This window comes from Centruroides vittatus, unplaced genomic scaffold, assembly GCF_030686945.1.
Source record: "Centruroides vittatus isolate TY-2023 unplaced genomic scaffold, ASM3068694v2 contig_1381, whole genome shotgun sequence".
Taxonomy (NCBI): Eukaryota; Metazoa; Arthropoda; class Arachnida; order Scorpiones; family Buthidae; genus Centruroides; species Centruroides vittatus.
Window position 1 is genome coordinate 573,987 of NW_027120867.1, and position 20,130 is coordinate 594,116.

Here is a 20,130-nt window from a genome sequence, read left to right on the forward strand (position 1 = left end):
TTTAAAAAACAAGCATACAACGAACCTTACGTTATCATTTATCATCTCTTGGTTTGCAACTCTTAAAGTATATATTTTCTACTATGCTTATATGAATTGCCACATTTAAATGCTTTATTTTTGGTCATCTCAGTAATATTATATAATTAAAATTATATTTCCAGGAATGTAATCTCAATTTATGACATTGAACTTACAGGAAGCAAAACAGCTTGCTTAATGACTTTCCAGGAATCAATTAGGTAATTAAAGTGTGGGATCTATTGTATTTGTTTAGAATATCTACTAAAAATAACTAAAAATGTTAATTTTGCTGTTGTTAAAGTTATGTTTTTCTTCTCTGAATTATAAAATTTGTTAAAATCCAAAAAATGTTCATATTTTTGGAAATTCTTAATTATAGAAAAATTATTCTGACAATAATTCTATTTGTAAATAAATAATTTGATATAATTGAAAATTTTGCTTTATTTATAAGCATAATTAGTAATATAATTAACCAAATTAATAAATAATAAATATGCATATTAATTAATTTAAGAGCATTTTTATCCAAGAATAAAAACTGCATGCAAGGAAAATTGTTACCTGTTCTATTTTATTTTATGAAACCTTTTAAGATATCAGAATTACTTTATGAAATAAAATAAAAAGAAATATTTGTTTCAAAATATGTTTAAAGTAATCATCATATAAATGATTTACTGATTTCATAGATCAAAGTTTATAAAGTTTTCAAATCATTCTTGCTTTATTGTTTTTATTAATTATTATTATTTAAACAAGTATACTTACGCATAAAATAACTGTTAGCAATCTATTTAGACACTAATCCTCCATTACAATCGATAAATAAAAACATCCTTATCCCAACTAGATTTTATTGTATAATCTAAGCAATCAACAGCTTAACAATTTTTGCTGTCAGATTTTATTATTAGCTAAAGAAATTGGTATATTTAACAGAAATAATTTGAGTTTTTAGTTATTTTAGAAACAACTGAACTATGCAATTTTTTTTCCTTATAATACTGCATATTACTACTGTAATTTAAAAGCAAATGATATTAGCAGTCACAATGCAGAAAGAAGAACCATAGATAAAAGTTAATCAATTAGAATCAATAGCATTTGTTTTACTTTCAAGTATATAAAAACTTATTGGTAACGTCTATTTACAATACAGACTGAAGAATAACACAAATGATACGTACACCTTAAGTTAGCAATTTTATTTCAGAGTAAAATGATATTTAGATACATTCATTATTCCATTAACATTATGCATTGAAATTATTGATTATTCTAAAAACTTATATTATGAAGATATTAATTAATATATGCTGTTAATTATAACATCAAATATGAGTACAAGTTACATTCTAATCGAGTTATTTTCATTTCATAATATCAATATTGAATTTTTTTAAATGTAAATATAAAATATTATAATATATGTTATATTATACATACTGTAATTTTTACTTATTTATTTTACTATTTTATGGTGTATTTTCAGAAAGGTATTGTTTGTTTGTATTTTAACTGAGTATTTATTGTTTAATTGGTGGCAATGATTTCCAGAACATTTCTACTTTATTGTAACAAAAGGGCAACAAATGGAAAAATCAATACACATTGTTCAAAATACATTCATAATGCAAAATTACGTGTAGAGCAGTTACATTCTTTCACTGTTATTGGTTATACAGTAACACCTGTCTATGGTGACCACCCACGGTTCCTTCAAAAAGTGGTCTTTTAGACAGGTGATCGTCCAATACAGGTGGTGCTGGTGCCGTAATACCGCATTTCCATATGTATTTTGCACACTTTTTAGCCATTTCCACTAAGCAAAACTCAAAGTGAGCAAAAATAAGTGAATTTTTTCAACAACAGAGTTATATTGGTATTGTATTTTATTCTTATCGAATAACTTGATTAACAGGAGTCGTGGTGATTTTATAAGACAGATTTAATACCAATATTTTAAAGATTAATACAATACTCACATTTTCTCAATTATAATGCACACTTTCTTTTTTCCGACTTAATTAATTCAACTCGGTTCTTTTCTTTCGCTCCTCAGTTACGTGTATTATGTCATCGATATACAAGCGCGTCGTATCTCTCCATCACTTTGGTTTTGGTTTTCGTTAGTTTAATCTTATTTTAACTTTAAAAATACTGTATTTTTTTAATATTTAATATTTTCTTAAGTACAATAAGAAAAATTATTAATTAATAATAAAACTATTTTATTTTTTCTTCTCATATATGATTTCATTACATTCCGCGATTTACATTACATTTGATTCCGCGATTGTCATTGACAATCGCGGAATCAAAAAAGGAAATTTGCCTGTAAAACTGATGTTTGCATTAATGCATTTATTGTTTTTTGAATATTTTGCGTGCAAAAATTACTTGGATATTATTTTTCTAAAAATATCGTGGAAATAAGGTACGTTGATACAAACTATTTATCGCACATCTATTGTATATGAGCATAGAAAAAAAAATAAATAAATTTTATCAAACGAATTTTATCAAATGTTCTTCAGAATCTCCTGTATTTGGAAAAACACTATGTACAAGTTCTCTTACTGGAGGCCCCTGCGGTCGTGCTCCCCTGTCTATGCTAGTATGCTGACCATTGGAAGACTTTGAACCGGCACTCTTCTGGGCTGGAACACTGATTTTGACTCTCTTACGACTGGGTGAGCATATTTTATTTTTTTTTTACTAACCTAGTGTATCTATCTCTTTTCTTTCTGCACCTTAGATCAATAGATCTGATCGTGCAGAGTTACCATTGTCAACTGGGCCTTACTATACACCCTTCAATACTTACTAACACCTGTGTTTGTATTACCTCATCTTTACACACCTTTTATGAATATCATGGTGACACATACTATGTCCACCTTCCTGAATGATGCATACAGAATAGCTGATGAGGTGGAGGGGTATTTTGTTGACAATCCCAATGAATGCTTCGGGACTGTAGGACAAGCCAGGTACTTGTCAGAACAAATACAGAAAATTATTGATCTAGCCAAGGCTACCCTAGAGACCACCCTCAAGAAGAATTCCTCAATTAAAAAGAGGCTCACTTCCTTAACTAAGGAACATCTTGCCTGTACATCCCCTGGCACTCCAGTTAAGAAGGAAGAAAAAGGCACACGGGTCCCCGATACTCTCGGCACCCACTCCAGCAAAGGGACGCTACCCTCCTGCTGCAAGGATTTACTGATCACAGGCATGACACCACCAATGCCTGTTCTTCTTCCCCCACGCTCACACAGTGCTTCAGAACCCTATCTGAACGACCTCAACCAAAAACTGTGTGAAATAATAGCTAAAATTGATGAACTGAACAAAAGCAATGATAAAATTTACAATAATGTAAGAGGCATAGCCAATAAACTACCTCTTGCTGCCCCAAATTCCCACTTGGAAGGCCTTATTGAAAAAATTGAGAAAATCATTAATGAGGGCCCCCTTAAAGACATTCTGGAAGACCAAAAAAGCGTGAAGGAAAGGATGGAGAAGATATATAATAATAAGAACAACCTCTCCCAAGATAAAACAGCAATAACTTACAGCGCCATCCTTCAATCCAGCAAGACCATCAGTTCCTCACCCTACAACAAAAACTTGAAAACACCTGCAAGAAATACTGAGGTCCTTCTTTTATATAGCAACAACGACAAAAAGAGTTGCAACAATTTGAGGAAGACTATTTATGAAAAGGTCAAACCTTCACATCTAAGCATAGGCATGGAAAGGATCTGCAACATTGGTGGTGGCGGTATCGCTATTGAACTTAAAAAGGTGGATGACGCTCAAAGGCTGCAAAATTACATTCAAGACTACATCCCCGAGGTCATTATTAAAAAACCCAGGAAGCGGCTACCAAATGTCATCATCCACTCGGTTCCTGCTCAGATAAATTGTGAAGAGCTAGCACAGCTTATCTACAAACAAAATGACAATTTGGCTGGAAACTATACGGAAGATGAATTCAAAAAGGTGTTAAATGTGAGATTCGCCATTGGTAAGAAAGGCAATCCTTTCACTAACTGGGTGGTCCAGGCTACACCCTATTTAAGAAAGCAACTACTGATTGCAGGGAAAATAAACCTAGAATAGTCTAGGTGCAAGGTGGTGGATTTCTGCCCTATAGTTCAATGCTACTGCTGCTGCAGATTTGGGTATACCACCAAGACCTGTAAACAAAGCAATGCCACCTGCAGCCATTGCTGCGGTGAACATAGTTTCAGGGAATGTCCCAATAGGAAAACCAAACCCACATGTATCAACTGCAAAACCCTTAAGAAGAACAAAATTGACCACAATGTCTGTGAAAGCTCTTGCCCACCCTACCTAAAAACCAAACAAGAAATAATCTCTAGAACCGAATATGGAACAGAGTAACAACCCAGAAATCCATTTCCTGCAAATCAATCTTGATAGAGGCATCAATGCCACCTCTCTTTTAAACACCCAACTCAATAACTTCGATATCATACTCACGCAAGAGCCTTACTGTATCTGGAACACTCCTGCCTGTCTGCTGTACTATTGCAGCACTGTTCAGAGCACAGACAATTACCCATGGGCAATGACCATCATTGTCAATAAAGATCTTACTGTACTTCACCATAAGCAACTTGGCAGTGAACATATTGTTTGCATTGAAGTCAGCACCAAGCTGGGGAGGCTTATTGTGGTAAATATTTACTGCCCATATGATGGTAACATAGACAACATCTTCTCCAAGATACAAAATATCATCAATCATTTCCAGGGTGAGGATATTATTGTGGCTGGTGACACGAACTCTCACTCCCCCTGCTGGGGTGGGGTTCAACTTGACAACAGGGGTATCATCCTCGAAGATTTCCTTGCTTCTAATAACCTGTTAGTCATCAACAACCCGTTCTCTCCCCCTACCTTTAATTCCAGCAGAGGGAAAAGCTGGATAGATGTCACTACAAGCTCGCTCATCTTTGACTGGAAAGTTCTCTCGGAGGACTCTCTTTCTGGGCACTCTTACATCACCTTCACCTCCAAGACCCCAACATACCCTAATCGCAGCAAAAAATATAACACCTCACGTGCTGACTGGCTTGGGATACAATGTTATCTTACTACACACCTTGTTGGTTATGACAGCCAGAATATTGACTCTATTCATCACTCGCTGGACAACAACATTAAGCTTATTTCCACCGCCTGTGAATTATACATTCCTAGGACTTCCCCTAAGGGAAGACTGGTTCAATGGTGAAATCATACCCTTTCCGATCTTCGCAGGACCAATAATAACCATCTCCGAAAATTGTACCAACACACTCTCGCGGAACCTGACCACTCCGCTCTTAGGACTCAATACCTTCAACATCAACGGACTTACAAAGAGGAAATTAGGAAATCCAAAATCAATTCCTGGCGGGAATATTGCTCCAAGGCCTCTAATAATCCTTGGGGATATATTACGAAGCTTTGCACAAACAAGCTATGCCAAAGTCGCATCATTTCTACTACACACACTGATGACAGCTATACAAAAAACCTGGAGGAGACTCTACAGGCCCAGATTGACAACTTCTGCTTTAAAAACCCATCTAAACTGGACAACAATTACCACAGTAATATAAGAAATAACATCCATGACAATATAAATACTACAGACATGCTGCCGTTCACATATGAGGAAATCGACCAAATCTTCAACACCCTCAAACGTGGCAAAGCCCCTGGTGTTGACTACATCACTGCGGATATTGCCAGGCAGCTCTGGAAGCTCATTCCAGATCCTCTATTACAGATTTTCAATAATTGTCTTAAGCACGGCATTTTCCCCAAGGCCTGGAAAATTGCCAATATCATTCCTATTCCTAAACCAGGCAACCCAGATGACTTCCATCCGATCTCTCTTTTACCAGTAATGGGAAAGACCTTGGAAAAACTGATTAATAACAGGCTCATCTGGCATATTGAAAAAGGAAAACATCTCAGCAACCATCAATATGGCTTCAGACCACAACGTTCTGCCCCGCAAGCCATTAACACAGTCATCAGTAACATCAAATACTTACTCAACAATAGCAAGTATATTCTAGGCATCAGTCTAGATATCTCTAAAGCCTTTGACAACACCTGGTGACCTCTCATTTTACAACAACTGAAAGATTTCCACTGCCCTGCTAACCTATACAAACTTATCAAGGACTACCTAAATGACAGAATGATCATCCTCCAATATGGCGACCACAAGCGTATGCGGAAGGTGGAACGCGGCTGCCCGCAGGGTCCGTAGGTGGCCCCACCCTATGGAACATCGTGTTCGATTCTTTTCTTAAGATGGACTTTGGACAGGATTCTATCACGGCTTATGCCGATGATGTGATTCTACTCATTGGTAGTAACTCCAGAGCTGGGCTGGAGCACAAGGCTGATCTGGTATTAAAAAACATTTGCACTTGGGGAGAAAACAACAAGCTCAACTTCAACGCTGACAAGTCCAAGTGCATTATGTTCAACAGGCCCGGCAGTAAAAAACTTATACGCCCGTGTCCCTACTATCAAAATGCATGGCAAAACTATTAAAGTAGACAAGTCCTTAAAATACTTGGGGATAACTCTGGACCCGACACTTACCTGGACTCAACATATCAAAAATATCACAAACCGCACTGGACTTATTTTTCATACTTTTGGCAAGTATGCCAAAAATAATTGGGGCCTCAATGCTGAGGTGATGGCAACCATTTATGACTACATTTTTGTCCCCACTTTGACCTATGCTTGCGGCACCTGGGGCCATGCAGCCTACAAAGTCCATCCTCGCAGGTCCTTAACATCTGTTCAATGCAAAGCCCTGCTCCTTATAACAAAGGCTTACCGTACTGCTCCAACTGATGGTTTGCAGGCGATAGCAAAAGAACCTCCAATTGAGAAGAACATTGACTTTTTTCACAAACATTGGAGGCTTAAATGGGGACACGACATCAATATCAACCCCTCCCAAAGCATCTGTGCCAAAGATGTAGAAGTGAACACTCCTTTTTATCTTGTCCAATACCCAGGTCAGCGTAAGCCAATCAATTTTCGATGACAACATAAATACCGTAATTGAAGTCTTTACTGATGGCTCCAGAATAGACAGTCATGTTGGGTGCAGCTTTGTAGCCTACTGTGATGGCAACGAAATATACCACAGGTGACTTCACCTGGCTGACCACTGTTCCACTTTCCAAGCCGAGCTCTTTGCCATCAACTCTGCCCTCCACTGGTGTGACGATAATCACAAAAGTCAAAATATTAATATTGTTACCGATAGCCAGGCAGCCATTGCCATCATTAAAAACAAGCACCCTCACAAACTGGTTACCGACATCTACCGAACTGCAACGGCATCCTCTAACAGTTACTCCTTAACCTGGACCCGTGCTCACCAGGGTAATCCTGGAAACAACAGGGCTGACATTCTTGCAAAATCCACCGCTAAAGACACTACTATTTCTATCACCTACAATAAAATAAGCAAATCCACCCTTAAGAAATTACTCTGGAACAACCTTCTTCACAACTGGCAAAGCACGGGAAATGCCCGGCAGTCTATCACAAATAAATTCTTCCCCATCATCACTGATTTATTCAACTACAAGTGGATTAAAATTAATCATCGTAACACGCAGTTCTACACCAACCACAAAAACTTCTTTAATTACCTGAATAGATTCGCCCATCATTCAACCAACACCTGTCCTCTCTGACATACAGGATGGTGCCAACCATTATATTTTTGAGTGCCCTATGCTTAAAGCTGAGAGGTTACATCTAAAGACAATCATTAATTCTAGAGGCATTCAATGGCCATGCAATCTCAACGATCTGGTCAATGATCAGACCACATACACCCACTTTGCCCAGCTAATCACCCAGTACCGCAGCCTCGTCACTCATCGTTCCGCCACTTCTCTTCCCTGAACCTCATTGCTTGGTCTGTCCCATCAGCTACACTCAGCACCTGTTTTTCCTGCTATTTTAGGCATATTGTATATCATAACCATGTATAGAATATTCAATGTGATTTTTAGCAACTCCTGTACTTTACTGCACTCATGTATATTATTTATCCTGTACCTTCAATACTCTCACTGTATTGTAAGCTTTTTTAACATTTGTATAATATTTTTATTCCAATTTTATTTGTATAATATGTATCTTATATTTTATTTTCTGTATTTTGCATTTTGTAATTTTGCATTTTAAATTTTCTTTGTATATTATATTTTATACTTTCCAATTTATATCATAACTTGTATTATGTACTTTAAAAAATTTTATATCTTTGTATTCTTATACTACATTTTGGATTTGTACTTTATATTTTGTATATTGTATCCTTAATATGTTTTTGCACTCGTGTTGTTACCGGTTGTGCTTTTTGCAGTACCGGTGTTGTACTTTTTTGTACAGCAAATAAAATTGATTGATTGATTGATTGTCAGTAGCACTGATACATTCATTATACTACTTTAAATCTATCTATAAAATAAATGAGCATTTATTCAGTTTTAACATTTATCCCTATCAATATATGTTATAGTTTATATATGTAATTTGAGATTGCTGTAATATAAACTAAAACTTTATTTTACATTTTGAAATATTAAAAGCTATTTTTTGCTGCAAAAAAATTATTTTATAAGAGAATTAATAGTCTTAATAAAGATTAAGTGAAAGAATTTTTTCCATAAAAATATTTGCTATGCAAAATTCTATATTTTCAGAAAATTGCCTAAGGATTTTTATTTATATAATTATATTAAAAAAACGATTTATTAATTATAATTATTCATTGATAAAAATTGTTTTCATCAATATTGATTAATGTATAAGTTAAGAACATTTTCATGAACAAGGTAATATAACTTGGTAGTATAAACTAAAGTAGCATAATTAAGTAGCATAAAACAAGTGTAAATTGTAAAAGAACATTTCTCACTTGTGCCTTTCTTAATGGGATAAATTTTAAACCTTTATCATGTACTGTACAACTTTATGATGTTATATATAGTAAATGAACATTTGAAGTTTAAGAAATGTTTTTGGAGATAACAGAAACATAAAAATCTTCCTGAATAAGAGTCAAATATGTGTCATTTAAAAAAACTTCAATGATCTAAGATTGATCATTATTGAGTATATTACTGTATATTGTATGGCATTATAGAACTTATCAAAACTTATTAGAAAAAGCTTAAACAGAAAAATGATTACTTGCATTTCGTACTCCAATTTTAATGCTAAATCATATTGTTTTGGTTTTTACCAAAATGTTTGGGCTATCTTTATAATAAAAAAACAAAATTCTATACTCACTTTGGACCACCAGACATGGTTGGACAAGACTGTTCAGTACAGTGGTCACTTATAATGCCATAGATTATGTTTATTCTGTTGAAAAAATCTACAACTGTAAAAATAAAATAAGCATATTTCATTAAAATAGAATTTATATTTGTTGTTCAATGAATATTTGTTGTTCAAGAATTTATATTATATATATTTATTTTATTTAATAATAAATCATTCAGATAATTATTTACACACATTATTAATAAGTCCTATGTACTAATAACTATTTATAGAAGTATACTCTGCTTTACAGAAGAAAATTATTATTCAAATATTTTAACTCTTTCTATAAATTCTTAAGAAATACATAGAAAAGAAAAAAAAAACACAAAAATAGATAGAGGTGGTGAAAATTTTAAATATAATTAGTTAAAATATGATAAAGATTATATCCTATACATTTAAAAAAATGAATTTAAATCATCAGTTACATATATTTACAGTATTTTTGTAAATTGACCAACATATCAGTCTATCTGGAAGACCATGAAATCAGATATTTCCATCTGGTAAAAATTGGCTTGCTGGATTACCCAGAGGAATGCTGGCATGTTCATTTAAGTGAGATTATACATTCCTTTCCAGAAGGCACATGAAAAAGTGAATAAGTTAGGTCAGGTGGCATCTCACAGATGCCATTTTCTATTTAAAATTGTAAAATTATTGGCATCACATCAAAAAACTACAATTATATGCTCAATTTCTACATTTTGTCTTCTTTTCTAATACTTGTGGATTGCCAAAAGGGCCTTTTTTTTATGTTTATTTTATTATAGTTTGGTCCAAATAACACAAACAAAAAAAATTTCATAAACTCACTGTAAATCATCTCAACTTTTTATAGATTTACATCAGATTTGTTTATAAATTCAGATAGTTTTAATTCCTTGACCTTGAAAACAACCTATTACTTTCATGGAGATTTTTAATGCAGCCTTCACCATGCTCTATTGCTAATGTCAACAAGCCACTAATTGTTTTATTACCCTGTAAACAAAAATAGATTAAATCCAATGTTTAAGCAATATGAATATATTTATATTCATACATTAAGATGCAGATTTCTTAAATGTATACTGCTATGCCATTAATGTCCCTCATATCATTACTAGGAATGACTATCACATGAGATTGTTCCCCAGACTGACTAGCACACCAGCAGTGGAGCAGCATCCTGCTTAATAGTAAAGGCAGGACTGAAGCACTCACCAATAGTCCTTCACAAAGTGATGGTTATTCAATCCCAAATAAAACCAGAATTCATTGCTAAAGCCAATACATTGTCCTGAACAGTCTTTGCTTCTCTGTCATCACACCACTACAAACAAAGCCACTATCTTTGTTTATAGTGGTGTCATGACAGAGAAACATGGTTGTAGCTCAAATATTGGGTTGCTAATGGCAAAATGCAGAGCAGTTATCATGCAAAGAAATTAACCTCTATTAGTTGCCTGCCAATAGTATGGGAGGAGAGAGGGTTTTTCATCTGTCTTTTGATAATGGACAAAGACACCATTGCAGCTGTTAATACTTGTCTTACAACTGGACAATCATTTCTCTTGGTAATCTATCTGGGATATCCAGCACCTGCCTGCTGTAAATTTGTGCTCTCACATATCCACTGCCCCCAAGACTTTCTGACAGTCAGATCAGAATGACCCAAATGATGAACAATTTAACAAAATAGCCATTCTGCCCAATGACATGGCCTTTCTCAAAATCTATCAGTCGTGTGTAATATTTTAGAAACATATGCAGGAGAGATACACAGTAGAGACATGCCTGGTATTCAAAGACCTTCAAACAATAGTTAAACTAAAAATTCCAAATACAATAAACATCTGCAAGTCTTTATAGGATACTTTGGTAGTGATTTTAAGGCAATCTGATGGCATAAAATGGTATGCAATCAAATCACAATTGTAATCATTTTCACAGCTTTATACCAAGCTTCGCAGAAAATTAACAATTCTATTTAGATGTATAACTTTTTTGTCGATGAGTGTAAATATTTATTTAGTATTTGAATTATTCAAGCTTTTAAACTATTGGTAGTACAGGTACACCCATCAAATTTCCAGCAACTGAAGGTCCAATACCTTCTTTAATCTGAATAAAATTATAAGAGGAAATTTGAAATTCTTGTGGCCATAAGACTAGTTTACTGGGCAACCACAGATGGTGTTGTGTTTTGGGTGCTTATTTACATTATTTACACTGCACTTCTTGGTGTTAATATTTTTACTTTAATTTCCTTAAAATTTAACCCTACATATGGCTTCTAGGAGAGATGAGAGTGTCAATGATATTAAATGTAAATTAATTTGACACTATTTATTTAAATTTCTAGTAGTGATACATGGGAGATGTATAATTAACGAGTTAGAGATGTGTTGATGAATTACTATTATATGTGTCCAAGCTGGTCCAGAAAAATGATTAATCTGGCAAGGTTTTGGAACAAGGAGGCCAGAAATTTAGTGGTGTAACTGTATATTATAAAAAAACTTGACTCACTAAAAAGTTTGCTGCTTAGAGAACTAGAAGAAATTTAAGATATATTTTTAAAATGAGCTTAAATTTCTTTAAATTATTTCACTTTAATACATCTGTAGTAGTAATTATTAATCTTATATTATCTTGAGTAATTTTTTCTTTATCAAGAAAGCTTATTCATCATGAAATTAGAATCTAGAAGTTATAATACTTAAAAATTTTTTACCATGAACTGCGAGCCAGTCATTTAGATCTTCTCCAGGTGGAAGTTTTACAACTTCGCGTAAATTTATTCCACTACTGAGTGATGCTTGGGCATGCTTATGAAGAGAATATCGTAAAGTTCCTGGTTGGAATTTCTTTTTTGGACGAAATGTCTGAAACAAAATTTCATTTAAACAAATTTCATCTTATATTAATTATTATTGTTAATCATATTTATTATTAATTTAAAAAATATTTTATTTCAAATATAATTAAATATTGATCAATTTTTTTTTATATAGTTAAGGTCAATATGGGTAAATATGAGACAGTTGTGAAATTTGACTTAATCTATGTCTGATCTGTCCTGTACTAATAAAAATAAAGTTTATTTAGTGCCTTTTAACATATAACTTTCTGAATGAAAATGACTATGGTTTCATTGAATCTTTTTAATTTTTAAGAACAACTACAAAAATAGGTGCAAAAACTTTTCTGTCAGTTCAACTAAACTTTTGCTTTGTACGTCTGCAAAAGGCAGATATTTAATTAGAAATTTTATGTAGTATATAAACACAGCTTTCAGCTGCTAGTTGTTTTTATTGCATGTATCATCTTTTGTCTGAGTTTTGTGCATTTCAAAATGAGATAGAAAATGACACACACCCCATAGGTAAAAAATGACACACCAGATTTTATTCACCAGTCATTACTTTCCATGAAACGTTTTTACTTTACTTGTGCTGTATCATAGTAAAAATATTTCTTTTAGGTGTGAGTTTTGAATGAAATAACAAAGATGCTGAACAATTATTAGAGAAAAACTAAAAAGTAGGGTCAGTGTGGGTAAATATGATACTTTTCAAAACTGATAAATATTTAATCTTATCTACTTCTAAATATCATGGAGCAATGTTTTATACAAAAATTTCTTGCATTTAACCTGTAGTACCTCATTATTAACCTCCCTGTCGGCATAGGCAAGTCCTTTTAGTTATATAATGAGTTTCATTTTTCACCTCTCAGTGTCTGATATTTTACCATCAAAAGGTAAAATATGTGACACGGTAAAAAACTTTTTGCTCAACACTACTCATACATACAGAAAAAATGAATACTCCATTAGATTTTAATGCTTTGTTGTGTATTTCTCTTTGTAAATACTAATCCTAACAAATGCTGTTACAAAAGTTTTGAAAAATGTCTCATATTTATTCACATTGACCCTACATAATTTAGATTAATTGGAAATGATGTTACTACAAGAATCGTAAATATATTGCTCTTAATTCAAAGTTACTTTCTAAATCTGTGCTCCATCCATTTCGGAGAAGCTACAGCTTATTGATACAAAAAAATATAACACTTATAACTAGAAATACAATATATTAAATCCAAAAAATTAAATAAAGTTTACAGGATAAGATTTAGATTTATTGCAGCTCTAAACTAACACAGAAGAGGCCTTCTATTCTACCAAACATAAAAAATAGACCAAAAATTATATATTACACTTTTTCATAGCAATGCTTATTACTATTAAAACCCTAATATAAGTACGGAAATATCATATATATATAAGCACAAGTTAATGGACGATTCACACTAATTTTTTTCATGGAAGGCACAAGACCCTTGTAACGAGATGTGAGCTACAGGTTGCTCAGCTTATTTGTAAATACAGATTTTCTAATGAAATTCCATAGTTTTGTCAGAATAAAATTAATTTGTCCACTTCACAATTTATTTTGAATTAATTTTGAGTAAAGTTTATATATAAGTATTTTAAACAATTTTACAAAATGAATATATAATTTTGAAAGAATTAATTTAATAATAAAAAAAGAAACACACAAAATTTTAGTGACAGTAAATTTAAAATTTGTAATAAAAATTAATGGTATAGTGAATATTCTCAGAATTATTTTTAACACTCTCACACAATTATGAAATTTAAATAGTTTCAAAATTAAAGTACTTTGTCATGGGTCATAATTCACAGTATCTACCTATTTTTGAAATTTGTAATATAAAGAAAAATGACCTAAAAATAAAAAGACAGCATGCCTAAAATATATAAGATGTACAGTACTTTTTCTTTACAAGTATTGTTTTTTCTTTTTAAATTTGAACTTTTCTATACCTATAAATAAATACTGTAATGTGACAGAACTTCAAGGAAACGTATCGTTCTCTATTTATAAATTTCTTTTTCAGCAATTGTTAGTCTGATATTACGCTTTTACAATATAAAATCATGAAATTTTTAACCCAAACATTAATTGTGCATTTATAACATATAAAAGAAAATGCGTTTTAAATTTGTTCAAATGATTTTCATTAAATAATTTTAAAAAATAATCATATGATAGTTAAATTTTCTCGAGACATTTCAAAACTTCTAGTACTGTATTACTTATAACTTCTAATTTAAGTCATTGACCACTAGCATATATATTATCTGTTTGATAAGTTAATTATAAACAATCAATGTAATGAATAAATATAATATTTATATCCTACTGCATATAACTATATAATTTCAGTAATATCACTACTACTATTGACAGATACATGCATAAGCTTAACATGTATGTTGGAATATGTTTAAATCAAAACAGTATCATTTATAGATTAGATTAGAATAATCAGACATCCTATTATTCTGAATTTAAAACATTTAAAACACATAAAATTCTATTTAAAACAAAAAGTGGATAAAATCTTTTAGAAATAAAAGTCAATTTAGTCTATCAAATATTTACAATTGTCATCACTGAATACATAATAATGCACACTGTTTGAGTAGGCTATTCAACAAGTATTTGGGTCGAATAAACTTAAATAACTAAAACAAATGAAGTATTGCAGAAAATTTCGCTCTTAAATTCAAAATTCTTCATTTATTTCTAAGTATCTATGTCATTAAAATGATTTCTAAACAAATAGACCATTTTTAAATACATTTCATTGTAACATCTAAAATATTTTAATAAAAACCTCACTCGGTCTGATTTGTTGCGAAGTTATTTCTCAGTTAAAATATTTTAAAGTAAATTTTTGTTTTAGTATTTTAACATAGTATATTCATAAATCCAAATTCTCTCTCTTTAATTATGCTAATATCAACACAGAAAATTTCTTATACAATATACAGTATCGAATCAGAAGATCGGTATTTTCCGAGATTCAATTTTGTATTCTGGACGACTATAATTTTAAACGTCTATAATTGTTCTAAACTGTATAAAATGACTAGATTTCCTCCTTTCTCAGAAATAATCCTCATTTTTCTAATTTTTCTCCTTTTTTCCTCTTTAATTATATTTTTATTCATTGTAGAAATTCAATTCTTTTCCTTAAATATATATCTAACTTATAATTTTTTAAAAGTTTTACTTGTCAAAACTGTTATTTGATTATTGACTAAAGCTAAAATTTGTCAATGTCTCCTCTCCAACTGCTTTCTTCAAGTAACCAAATTTATTTATAGTAAGTAGCAATTTGATTCCTATTTCAAAACATCTCCTGCTTCAAATAATTCAGGAGAGATGAATGGTCATCACATTACATAAGAATATAGAAATTTCAAATTTCCTAATGGAACACAATAGAATAAACCACAATACATTTAAAAACATAACTGAAAGATACAAGATCAAATGAAACAAATATATTTTACTGACAGATATAATATTTAAAGACATACAATTTCAATATTATATATGACATATAATATTGTAATTATTGGCTCTTGTAACCTAGTTTTTCCAACTTTTAATGATTATAACAGATTCAAATCTACAAAAATCTATGCATCATTTTTTGTAATTTCTTAACTTTTAAACTACTATAGCAATCAACACAAAAGTCAACTTTCAATAAGTTAAAGTTACTATAGATTTAAATGCATTAATTCTTGTACTCAAGATAAATACAGTGGGAGATCGGTTAACGAACACTTTCATGAAAGATTTTTAGGTTCGGACAATGAATACCTCACAGAACATACAGAAAAAGAAGAGACATAAAACAGTGAATACCAATTGGTCTTCCCTTGTCTCCAGGTGACAATTTGAAACTTTTTGGAGCTCTGGAGATGTCATCGACACTCAAACCGATACCAATCAGATAGTATTCCTCCGAACTTCGAAACTCTCCCTTGTAATTCCAGCTTTTTTGTTTACCTTTCTGGAAAATAATTTTTGTAGTCTTCGCGAGACTGTCGGGTGGGTACTCGTTAAGTTTTGCGTCAGTTTTTATTTACAAAAGGCGAGAGTTTAATTGTCCATCGGATATTTTTTAATGTTTAAATACCAAATTTCAAATTTCATCTGGGCCTTGCATTTAAATAATTTTTTGTGCACTAGTTGATTTCTGTTCTATGAATTTTTGTAAGTTCTTTTTTAAACTTATTATTTAAAAAAGAAACTAATAATATTATGGAGCATAAAAAGAGTGGAGTGTCAAGAACTGTGCTCACTGTAGAAACCAAGCAAAAGATAATAGCCAAGGTAGAGATTGGGCAGTATGGCTTGAACAGGTCTACAGTAAACACAATCTTAGCTATGAAAGATATATCAAGAAGTCTCAAGCAATTTAAAGATCTTTTGAGGAAGTGGGAGGATGTCAGAACAACGGGCATCGAAATGGCATCCAAACCAGAATGAAGTTAATAGGCTTGGAGATCTCTACAATTACAGTGCTATTAATTACTTCCAAAAATCCTGAAGAAGAGAGAAAAGCAATCGACATTGGACAGATTCTTTAACCCCCGCAAGTGGAAAAAACATCTAATAAAAATGCAAGACTGTGTGTGTGTATATATATATATATATATATATATTTTTTTTTATTATTACATATATACTTTCTTACTGCATTTATTTTATATTTTTTATTTTTTGGAGTCTCCAGAACGAATTAATCAAATTCCCATAAAAACCTATAGTAAATCAATAATCGGTTAACGAACAATTCGGATAGCGAACAAAGTCTTCGAACGGATTACGTTCGTTAACCGATCACCCACTGTAGTTGAAATTTCTATTTTCAAAAATATTTCAATGCTGAATAAGTCTCTTATTTTCCACGACATCTTATACTTTTTAATGTTATAACTTTGTAAATTTGAAATTAAACATTACCTTTTTTATATATTCAAATTTTATTTTATAACTTTTACAGATAACTTATGAAAAGGAGAGATTCAAATTGTTTCAAAAATAATAAATATTGATTGTTTGATTAAATAATTTGAATTAATGTATATGTAATAATTACAGTATATTATAGAAGAAATATTAAAATTAATTATGTATCATCAATATACCACTAATGGTAGATGAAACATTTTCCAATGATATGTGTATTATAGTTTAAAAGAAAATTCATTTATCCTCACCATTTAAAACTTTAATAATAGTTTTTCTTTGCTATAAATTATTGATGTGATGAATTTTTAAAAAACTATTAACATATAGCAATTTTAGTAATCATGCTAGCAATGTAAAAGAAATCTATAAATATTTTGGAAATGAATTATGAATTCTTAATGCAATATAAATTTTGCATTTAAATATACAATGATACCAGTCTGTATACAAATATATAATAATAAAACTTTACAAGTCATCAAGAAATTAAATGAAGTAGGACCTTCCAACTCTTCATTAAATTACATGATAAATTACATTATTACAATGATTAATGATGTCTCATTTTTATATTTACGAGTACCGAACATGCCATATTAAGTAATTATATTTACTAGTTAAAATAAAGTACCTTTAGTTCAGGATGTTCGTTGATTTTTTTACAAAAATATAATGATTAAATGAAAATATTAAGACTCCCACATAGTTATCGGACCATTACTAATTATAGCTTAATAAATAAACAACACATATTAGGCTATCGCACCTGCAGCCTTTTAGTTATATTTTTGCATATGTAAAATATTATTATTAAGGAAAGTACAAAGAAAACTTTTCAATCTCTATATATTTTTTAAAAAATCATTGTCAGACACTAATATATAAACTGAGATACCTTGAATAGAATATATTTTCAACATTTATTATTTCAGTAAATGTTATGAATAATTCCAACAGCATTCATACTAACAAAAGGAAAAAAAAATGGTACTTTTTAACAACAGCAGAGTATTAAAGTTAATTTTTTATATAATACACAGTCATAGAATTTGTGTTAAATGATAATTTTATTATGAATTGTTATAAATTTATTTTTTTTTTGCTTGTTTTAATATTTGGGTTAAGCTGTTACCATTAAGTGCATTATTCAGATTGCTTCCTGTATTTTTGTCATTCCATATTTACTAAATTCATCTTACATATTGTGGTTAATGTCACCTATGGTTCCAAGATGGTGGCTCGTCTCTGATTCCAGCAAATAGAAGAAGGGAAACAGTGGGGATGCATGTTCTAACCCAACCTATTCTAATAAATTACCATAATTATTACCAACAAAATTATTAGAATAGGTTGTTAGGTTAGGTTAGATTAGGTTAGAACGTGTGTCCCCACTGTTTCCTTGCTGGAATCAGACGAGCCACCATCTTGGGACCATAGGTAACATTAACCCATATTGTTAATATGGGTTAACTTATTAAAAGTCAAGAAAATTAACTAATAGAAAGGAAATTAAGGTTTTCAAAAGTATTTATATATTTGAAGCTGTATTATTTTCTTAATTTCATCTAAAAGGTTAATGTTACCTTAGGTAGCCAAGATGGTGGCTCGTCTCTAATTCCAGCAAGGAAACAGTGGGACGCACGTTCTAACCTAACCTAACCTAACCTATTCTAATAATTTGGTTGCTAATAATTATGGTAATTTATTAGAATAGGTTAGGTTAGAACGTGTGTCCCACTGTTTCCTTGCTGGAATTAGAGACGAGACACCATCTTGGCTACCTAAGGTAACATTAACCTTTTACATATATAATTAATTATTTAATACTTTGTAATATATTAAAATTTTGGAAATTTGCATTCTAACTTTCATATTGAAAAAGTATGTAAATTTCTCAAAAGATTTCCAGGTATTTGCATGACTTCACATTTATAAACTAATTCATCACTGTTGAATATTAATTATAATTAACATCTGCCATTTTTATATTAATAAATTCTGATATTTTAGAAGTTCTAAAGAAAAGTAATTATAATTTAAAAAATTTGAAGAACTTAAAACAGGTTGAATTCTGAATTTTAAATCATATTATCGATGAATTTATTTTTAAAATTCATAAAATTAATTTCCTCCGAAAAGAAATTTACGAACTTTTAGAATAAGACCTTAAATACCAAATAAGATATACAGTATTTCCAAAATATTAAAAACAAAAGTGATAAAAATTATATAAATAAAAAGGATCAAATTAATTAAGTTTGTAGCTATAAATTAACCGAAAAGAAACAAATATAAAATTAAATTGATTATAATAAACATTAATCTCTGGAAACCGTGCAGTTCGATAACACAATATACAAAACAATAATTACAGTTTATAATCATTAATCACTTGAAGAAGTCATCAGGGAGAAAGTTAAATAACTAATGGAAGACTGCCAAATGTTAGAAGATGGCCAGAGGCATTTTAAAGTACCTGTTTTCAAAATGCATCTGTACAGATTCCTTTTCCTTTTTTTTTTACAAAGAAAGAAAACTTATTATAGATAAAGCCACATGTTTACATTAATATATTTATACATATTTACGCATTTTGATCATAATTCTAAATTTAAAACATGATTTTAAAGTACAATATAGCATTGTTTACATTACACAGTATTTGTATGTTGTATATGTTATACTGTATATAAAATATAAAACATTATTATACTTAATTATTATATTTAATTGTAATAGAAAATGAATTAATTATGTTAGATTAATTACAATATACAGTAAAATGAATACAGTTTACTAAATGTTTACATACACAAAAATTAATAATATATTACCAAAG

The 20,130-nt window shown here is 30.8% G+C and overlaps 1 protein-coding gene across 1 annotated transcript in view; it reads right to left on the minus strand.

Annotated features, from left to right (window-relative positions):
* Positions 1 to 20,130, minus strand: part of LOC136990933 (MOB kinase activator-like 3) — a 34,477-nt gene that overhangs the window by 14,145 nt on the left and 202 nt on the right. The window contains exons 2-3 of the mRNA XM_067289408.1: positions 12,158 to 12,308; positions 9,400 to 9,493 (exon numbers count right to left, since the gene is read on the minus strand). Coding sequence (XP_067145509.1) covers positions 9,400 to 9,493; positions 12,158 to 12,308 — 245 coding nt within the window. The remainder of the gene's footprint in view (positions 1 to 9,399; positions 9,494 to 12,157; positions 12,309 to 20,130) is intronic.